Source organism: Monoraphidium neglectum (assembly GCF_000611645.1).
Source record: "Monoraphidium neglectum strain SAG 48.87 unplaced genomic scaffold scaffold00493, whole genome shotgun sequence".
In the NCBI taxonomy this organism is placed as follows: Eukaryota; Viridiplantae; Chlorophyta; class Chlorophyceae; order Sphaeropleales; family Selenastraceae; genus Monoraphidium; species Monoraphidium neglectum.
In genome coordinates, this window is record NW_014013135.1 from 18144 (window position 1) to 27354 (window position 9211).

Here is a 9211-nt window from a genome sequence, read left to right on the forward strand (position 1 = left end):
GGGCGGAGGGGGTTGCGCGGAAGCGGGCAGGGGGTGGGAGGGCGGACAGGGGGGACGCACCGCGGAGGGGAGGAGGTGTCGCTTGCTGAAAGTTGGTGTCACGGTTCATGCATGCGGGCGATTTTTGTAAGCAAAAGGGGGGCGGCAGGCGAACAACTCAGGGACGGGCGACGCCAGCGCGCACGCATACGGACGAGCCGGCACGGGCATGCGCATGCGTGCGGATACGCGCGTGTGCCGCATGGCGAGCACCTGTCCGTGCCAGCTGGACGTTCCGTCGAGCGTGAACCGCAGGCCGCCCTTGCTGGAAGGGATGCCTGGTTGGGCGTGGGCCGTTTGCAGCTCAGCGCACAGAGACGGGCAAGAGCTTGTCCCCACCAAACTACAGCGAAGCACGCGGCTCGAGCAGGGCAGGGACAGACGCAGCTGCCATGCTGACACCCAGCAGGCTTTGACGCGGCAGCCATGCCCACACCCAGCAGCCGTGCTGAGGGGCTGGGTGAGGCCAGCTGGACGCCAGCTTTGGGGCCTCGCCGCGGCAACTCACCTGGGTTGCGATAAGCGGATGATGACTTGATGTAATCCGTGAACTTCTGCCCTTTGGCATCTCCAAATATGTATACGGCAAACCTGCAGAGAGGGACGCCTGCTTGTGTGCAGTGCTTCGCCCTTTTGAACCGGCGCAAACGCCGCAAGTGCGACAGCTCTGATGCTTCAGCTCCAGAGGACCAGCAGCACCTGCAAGCGAGATCACATGCACTCACTTGCCCTGCTGGCGTGCCCAGTCCCACTTGGCGAGCTCAGCAGCATCCGCGTTGCGGCCGTCCCAGATGATGTTGGCACCGCTGCTCGGCGCCACCACCATCGACAGCACCAGGAGCGCACTCATCGTGGCAGCAGCTGGGTCATAGCGTTTGCTTCTATGCACGTAACACCGGCGCCAAGCGCCCATTGGCGATTATGTACCGTACAATATCGCTGTATGAAGAGATCTGAGCGGGACCGAGTGCGAAGCCGGCCGCTGGAAGCTTTACCTTATACAGGATGATAATATAATTGTAGTTGTTCTCTCTAGTCAAGTTGGGGTGCATACGCAAGCCTTCTAGAGCGTGCTGCCCTCATCACTGTATCATATCAGGAAGTGCTATGATAGTGGGGATACAGTGCCCTGTCGCGAGTAACACGGGCGCATTCACATCATCACCTGCCACCCTAGTTCCCAGCACTCGTTGGCATAAAGTTACTCGGCATCTGGGATTGGAATTGCAGGGTGCGGGCCCAAGGCGCTTTGCCTGTCATCCTTGGTCGATGCCACAGTCAAACTGCTGATGAAGAGCCCCGTGGCTTCAACTGTTGAGAGTGTTTCTCCTTGCACTGTGAATCTTAACACACTTGTACTTTTGAAGCTGCTTTTAGGTGTTTGTAGGGTATCCGCCAACCCACAGCTGCAGCCATCCGCTGGTGCTTTTGAGCTTTGGCATTCAACACTTTTGCTGCCCCCCAGGCTGCTATGAATGAACCCAGATGGAGCTGCATTGAGACTGGTCACACAGGAGCGCTTTGTGACCTCCCGGTGTCGTGAACAGTTTTGACTCAAGCAAGCAATTGTACCCATTCAACAACTGTGAGCAACTGCTGGTAGAGCACGCCTCAGCATGCTGAAACACATCCATGCTCCACACATCCCACCCCCCTCCAAACTGCTTGGCTTCTGCAGGGGTATCACTCTCCCACAGTGTGCACTTCAGCTACCACCCCCATCCACTCAACAACAGAGCACTGCTGCCTCACAAGACCGGGCGTGGCGTGCCATCCGGGCATGGCAGACGGCGCGCACCCACAAGTGAGGCACTGGTACACGAGGCGGCGTGCTTGGGCCGCCCGCCCAGTGCACTCTCCTCACGTTTCAGGGGGGCATGCGTATGGAACTGATTGGCTGCTTGCACTGACTGCGCTATAGCGCACCAGCTTCATACCGGTATGCAAAGCAGAATCACTGATTTGGCAATGCCAGCCTGCTGTGCGACAAGCTTGCTGAGTGGTGCAAGCATCCCGACAACAGACCACCTTCAACTAGGCATCGCGCCCGTGTTGCGCATCAACTGCATCGCTCTCCCGCTGCTGTGCAGCCGCCTCCTGCGCCGCCTTGCAGGCTGCGCGGTGGCTCCCCCAGTGCTGCGTCATGCACGCCTCTCCGCAAAAGCGCACCCGACGGCAGCCACGGCAGAGCCGCAGCCGCACGCCGCTGCCGGCCGCCTCGGTCGCGCCGCAGCCGATGCAGGCTGGCGCCAGAGATGTCTCAGCCATGGCAGGGGGCTGCTGCCGCTGCTGATCCTGCAGTGGCCCCTCCTGCGGATGCCCCTCCCGTAGCTGCCCCTCCGGCAGCTGCTCTTTTCGCAGGCGCGCCTCAGCGCCTCGCAGTCGCTCGCACAGCCGCTGCGCCACGTCTTGTGGGGGCCAGTCGTGCTGCCAGGCAGGGCTGTCCAAACAGCACGACACAACAGAAAAACGGCCCTGCGCAAGATCCCCGGAATCCAGAAGCTGTTCTAGAGCGTGTGCCAGCTCTGGTGCGGCCTTGGAAATCAGGCGTGCGGCAGCGTCAGGATCAACAAGGGACGAGGCCGCGGCCTCAGTCGCCTGAGCCAGTTTGACGGGCCAGTAAGGGTGGAAGTCCGGCTTGGCCCGAGCACTGGTGGGCGAGATGGCGCCGATGACGCGCCACAGCGCGCTGGCCATGTCGGGCAGCAGCGCGCCGGCGACGACGCGCGCATGCTTGGGGTCTGTGGATGGGCAAAGCAGCAGACGACAGACGACAGCCCCGACATGGTCGAGCATAGCGAAGCCAGGGTGACATGGCACCTCGGGCCGTGCGACTGCGGCGATCGCCGCTGTCAAGCTTGTGTCGCAGGGCCGCTGGTCAGATTGAAGATGCTCTCGAAGCGCCGCAAGCGCGCGTGGCGAGCCAGCCAGCAGCCTGGCTAGCTCCATAGATCTGCGGGCGTCGCTACATATGGTGCAACTCAATGTGCAAAACGCACGCTGCGCGCAGAGCGTCCCCACAGCATCGGTGCGCCACAGCACTGCGAGCAGCGCAGGCAGGGCCGCCTGGCCGGCGGCCTGCGCGCCCGCAGCATTACGCACGAGCGCCCTCAAAGCCTCCAGGCTGTAGCGCAGCCGGCCGCCGTCGAGCCGCTGGTGCGTCACCAGGCGACACAGCTGCCCCACGCCCCCAGCGGCGCAAAAGAGTTCTGCGGTTGTGAGCCGCACGAGGATTGCAGTCGGCATCACCACAAGTTGCCGGGAACACTTGAAGCTGGGTTTGGTGCACAGAGAGTGACGCTCAGGCAGCTGCATGCAAAGGGCATCCGTCCCCCCCCCTTCGGCAGCGTGCTTCCCACGCATGCGCCGCGCCGGGTGATGCCAGCGTCATACCTGCCACCATTTCGGAGACTGCCGGGCACGCCAACAGGATGGACAGCACCTTGCAGGCAATTGTTGGAGTGCCATCTCTTTTAGACGCCATCAGCCGCGCCACTGCAGGGACAACTTGGGGCAGAGCATCCAAAGCCGCGGGCGCTGGCGGGCCCGCCGCCGCCACCGCCGCCGATGGGTGCAAGCCCATGGCGCTGGTGGGATTGCAGCACCATGCGACAAACTCTGCCGCCCAGGCGGCCGCCGCGTCGAGCGGCGTTTCATCTTTGAATGGCGCCGCTGCTGCCAGCGCGGCCGCCGCGGCGATGGCGGCTGGGTTGCGGCGCGCGCGCTCGCAGATCGCGGGGCTCTCCTCGCACAGGTTGCACAGCGCGGAAAACGTGACGATGTGAAGGCAAGTCTCCGCAGCGTGGTTGGCCCGGACGTCCAGACGCCGCCGCGTGGCGAATTCTAGCAAGAAGGCGGCGGCGCCGCCGCCGTCTCTGGCGCCGCCGAACGAAACCAGGGCGCCCCTGGCGGCGGGTACGTCGCTGAACGCCTGCAGCACGACCACGGCTGTGTTCTCGAGGGGCGCGTCTGCACCGCATCCCATAGGGCCGGTGAAGCGGCGCGCGGCGGACACCAGGGCCGCGATCATCCCGGGCCAGGTGGCAAGCTGCGTCACAGGAGCGGGAGAGCGCTCATGTGGCTAATGGGAGCAGGGGGCTGCTCGGTGCGGGGGGCATGTTGGGTCTGCTAGTGGGGCAGGCCGACGTCAAGGAGCAAGGGTATATGCAGCCAGCCCGTTGCAGGACGCCCCGCACGTGAGCGCCCGCGAAGCCCCGCGCCGCACCCACCTGTGACATGCGGGAGTCTCTGAAGTCTGTGCGCAACTCACGCTCATTAGCAGTAAGGGCGTACATCATTCTTGCAGCGTACCCGGCCTGCACCGCGCTGTCAGCTGACAAAAGCCGCACCAGGCCCTCCACCAGGGGAGCCGGCAGACGCGGCGCCCGGTCCACCAAGGCTGCAGACATCACAGCTTGTAATGCGCTGCCTGCATCGCGGCAAGTCGACACGGATCCTGGCCGGCGCCGCAGCACGGGCTCCAAAGCGAGGGCGTCGGCCACAGCGCGTGCAAGCGGTGATGAGGCCTCAGAGCCGCTGATGGCGGCACCCATGCCTTGATATTCCTGAGTGTGAAGGTTACGAAAAACGTTGTGATAGAAGAGAACCGAGCTCGTTTCCCGTTTCCCGTTTCGGCGATCTCCCAGATCCCTGGTATGGGTCCGATGTAGATTAGATACGTTTTAATATGTACAATCTAATTGTACCTGCAGGATCGAACGCCTTCACTTTCGTATCATGCCGGCACAGCACGCAAGCACTGCTCAACTGCTCAACTGAGCAGCAGCAATTGCGGCAGACATGCGGAAGTATTGTTGGAACGAAAAAAATTGTTGTCTAAAAGCAGCCGCCGGCAGAAGGGAGGCCGCGGCTGGCCTTGAGGCCGCATCTGGCCTTGAGGCCGCATCTGCCCTGGCCCATGCACTGCAACGGTATGGCATACCGTTGGCCGCGCCAGAGCAGGTGCGCCGCAGCACACGCCTGACGCGGCATCCACTCACCACGAAGCGTACCTCGCTTTGTAAGACATACATACCGTCACTACTGAGGGTGGGGCACCGTTGCAGCCGACAGCTCCAACGGCAGAGGGGCTGGTGCGGTTGCGTGCAACTGGGGGGCGGCCTTCGCCGCGTTGCGGTTGAAGCAATCGCTGCAGCCTGCTCTGAGAGCAACAGGCGCCCGAACCACCTCGCATGACTTGGGTGGCCGCAAGGTAGCAATTATCAAGCATTGTGCGACCAACTTGCGTTTGCGCACGCAGTATTGCAAGATAGGACTGCTGCCTGCCAACGGCCAGGATAGCGCACTGCTGCTCAGAAGCAGACCGGGCTTGCTGCGACAGCATTCCACCCAACAGTCGCTCTTGAAGCTTTTCAAAGCAGCACGGCAGGTCGGGGCACTGCATGTGCCATGCAATTGCATGCTGGCCTGGCACAACTGTCGCGCTGGCGTCCTGTGGTTGACCCGAGCAGCGTTGCCCCTTGTGACCTCATGAATTAGTGTTGAGATTGTTACAGCGTCCCGCAAGCGCCCGCTTGTGGAGCCGTCCAGACTCATGGGATTGAACATGGTGTACATGTTATCGTAAAACTAAAGGCAAGACAAAAGCGAAGCCTCTTCACACATTCCGAAACTGCAAGCAGCTCCTGCCAGAGCACGCTTCAGCCTTCACATCATCAATCGCCTCCAAAAAATCCCCACATCCAAAACCCCCCCAGAACTGCTTGACGACTGAATGGGTGCAACCCGCTTTGCGCACCAGCTTCACATGCAGAAATGGCAATTATTACTGCCAGCGTGCTGATGGGTGCCAGCATTTCGCCGTAAGGCCGCCTCCAAACAACCCCGCCGCCCCTACCGAGCCGCAGCTGCATCGCTATCCCGCTGCTGCGCAGCTGCCTCCTGCGCCGCTTCGCAGGCAGGGCGGTGGCTGGCCCAGTGCCGCCTCATGCAGGCCTCTCCGCAGAAGCGCACCCGCCGGCAGCCGCGGCACAGCCGGAGACGCACGCCGCTGCCGGCCGCCTCGGTCACGCCGCAGCCGGCGCAGGCGGGCGCGAGTGCTGGTGCTGCATGGGCAGGGGGCTGCTGCCCCTGCTCCTCCGACAGCTGCAGCTGCTCCTCCTGCGGCGGCCCCTCTGGCTGCTGCCCATTCGGCAGCTGCTCGTCCTGCAGCCGTGCCTCAGCCTCCCGCAGCCGTTTGCACAGCCGCCGCGCCACTGCCTGCTGGGGCCAGTCTTGCTGCCAGGCAGGGCTGTCCGGACAGCACCTGACGACGGATACACGGCCCTGTGCCAGGTCCTCGGACGCCAGAAGATGTTCTAGCGCATGGGCCAGATCTGGTGCGGCCTTGAAAATCAGACGAGCCGCAGCGTCAGAGTCAACCAGGCACGAGGCCGCAGCCTCGGTCGCCTGAGCCAGGTTGACAGGCCGGTAAGGGGGGACGTCAGGCTGTGCCCGGGCCGTGGCCGACGAGATGGCGTTGACGACGCGCCACAGCGCGCTGGCCAGTGCCGGCAGCAGCGCGCCGGCGACGACGCGCGCGTGCTCGGGGTCTGTGGATGGGCAAAGCAGCAGGTGGCTGACGACAGCCCCGACATGTTCGAGCATGGCGAAGCCAGGGTGCCGTGGCACCTCAGCCCCTGCCTCCACAGCGGTCGGCGCTGTCAAAATTCTGTCGCAGGTCCGCTGGTCGGATTGCAGATGCTCTCGGAGCGTCGGTAGCGAGCCCTCGCGGCGAGCAGGCCAGGAGCCTGGCAAGTTCCATAGATCTGCGGGCGTCGCTGCATATCATACAGTCCAAAGTATAGAGCGCACCCTGCGCGCAGGGCGTCCCCACGGCATCGGCGCGCCCCAGCGCTGCCAGCAGTGCAGGCAGAGCCGCCTGGCCGGCCGCCTGCGCGCCAGCAGCAGTGCGTGCGAGCGCCTTCAAGGCGTCGAGGCTCGTGAGCAGCACGTTGTCGTCAAACCGCGGGTGCGTCCGCAGCAGGCGGCACAGCTGCTGCACGCCCCCTGCTGCGCAGAAGAGTTCTGCGGTTGTGAGTCACGGGAGGTATTGTTGACACATAGCATGTCAGAATATCACCCGTCACAGTCAAACCTTGCCTGCAATTCACGGAGAGCGGTTCTTGGACAGCCGACTTCACAAGCATCCATCCCATACAAGGCAGCGTGCGTCCTGCACATGATTTGCAGCCGGCGCAGCCGGCTTCTCACCTGCCACCCTTTCGGATACTGCTGGGCACGGCAACAGGAGGGACAGCACTTTGAAGGCCGTCGACAGAGCGTCGTCCGTTGGAGATGCCATCAGCCGCACCATTGCAGGGACGACAAGGGAAAGAGCATTCAAAGCTGCGAGCGGCGGCGCGCGCGCAGGTAGGCGCGGGCTCCGCACTGGGGACTTCGGGACACGTGGGATTGCAGCACCGCGCGACAAACCCGGCCGCCCAGGCGGCCGATGCGTTGAGTACCGGTTTACTTGTGCTTGGCGTCGCTGTTGACAGTGCAGCCGCCGCGACGATGGCTGCCGGCGTTTGACGTGCGCGTTCACAGATCGCAGGGCTCGCGTCGGACAGCCTGTAGAGCGCGCTGAACGTGAAAGAGTGCAGGCACGTCTGGAGCGCGGGTTCGCCCTCTTGGAAGCGCCGCCGCGCGGCGAACTCAAGCAGGAAGGCGACAGCGTCGCCGCCGTCCTCGGCGCCTCCGATCGTGGCAAGGGCGGCCCTGCCGGCGCGCTCCTCGCTGAGCACGCACAGCAGGAACACTGCTGTTTGCTTGAGGGGCGCGTCTGCGCCGCATCCCATGGGGCCGGTGAAGCGCCGCGAGGCGGACACCAGGGCCGAGATCATCCCAGGCCAGGTGGCGAGCTGCGTGGCAGGAGTAAGAAAGGATCTTGCGTGGCTGATAAGAGCAGGGGGCTGCTGAGTGCGCGGGGCGTGCTGTGGTATAGGCTTGGTCGGCGAGCGTCCGATGGGCCAGGATGGGTGCGCCCCGCCCGGCGCTGGACGCGCCACGCGTTTTCGTTTGTGGGGCCCCGTACTGAGCCCACCTGTGACACACGGGAGTGTCCGCATCCTTTGCCCGTGGGGTTCAGTTGCGCAGCGGTGACAGATTGTATCACCTTTGCGGCGTACCCGGCCTTCACGGCGGTGCCAACTGACACCAGCCTCAACAGCCCCTCCACCAGGGGTGCCGGCAGACATGGCGCCGTGTCGACCCAGGCTGCAGAATTCACAGCTTCTATTGCGCCTGCCGCATCGCGGCATGTTGACGCGGCCCCTGGCCTGCGCCGCAGGTCTTGCTCCAATGCGAGGGCGTTGCCCACGGCACGTGCAAGCTGTGAGGAGGCCTCGGAGCCACTGACAGAAGCACCCATGCCTTAATATCCCGATTGTTGGGCGAATGCTGTACGAAACGCGCTGGCCAGGGGCGAGCTGGTTTCGTGGGCGATCCCTAGATCCCTGGTACCGGTTCTGATGAAGTTTATGTAATAGTTTGTGTATCTTCTATACGCACATATGTCAAGTCGCTGTACCTGCAGTCTTAAACGCCTCCGATATCATACCGGTACAACTGAAACCGAAGCCCAGGGGAAGCAGGGGAGGGGAGGGGAGGGGAGGGAAGGGCGACAATAACATGAGCCGATGCAGTCTTGATTTGATGTGTGCACATTTCCGCGAGATATAGTTGCAGACCCAAACAAGCCAGATCCAGTGATCGCATCAAACGCACGCGGGAGCACCACCTAGGCCACCCTCAATAGTGAATCAAATCCAACCATCTTCATGAGTGAAGAAAAGCATTGCCCCAAGGCCTCACAGCCCCTCACGTCCCTTACAGAAACAGTCCACCGCACTGAAACGGGACGCGCTAGCGCAGCAGGCCCGGCGGACCCGCCCAAGCTTCCAGCACCTGCATCCAAACCCCCGCGGCGGCGGGTGGCCGCGCGATGCCGTGCAGGCCCCCACGCGCCACCGGTCACAGCCGTGCTGCCGCGCGACCTGATCGACGACTGCATGCTGCGCGCGCTGCGCGCCGCGCGCGCCGCCTGCCGCTGCGCCAACGGCTGCGGCTGCGGCGCCGCGCGCGCGGCGTGCTGGCTGCGCCTGTCCGACCGCGCGGCGCGCGCGCTCGTCGACGGCAGCGCGCGGCGGCTGCACCTCTCCCCCGTCCGCGC

At 63.7% G+C, this 9211-nt stretch overlaps 1 protein-coding gene across 1 annotated transcript; it reads right to left on the bottom strand.

Moving 5' to 3' along the window:
• Window positions 1–382: 382 nt before the first annotated feature.
• Window positions 383–889, bottom strand: MNEG_3790 (hypothetical protein; the record flags this gene model as incomplete). Its single annotated transcript, XM_014047737.1, has 2 exons — window positions 383–449; window positions 765–889. The coding sequence occupies 2 exons, from the start codon at window positions 887–889 to the stop codon at window positions 383–385; spliced, it is 192 nt and encodes a 63-aa protein (XP_013903191.1).
• Window positions 890–9211: the final 8322 nt, after the last annotated feature.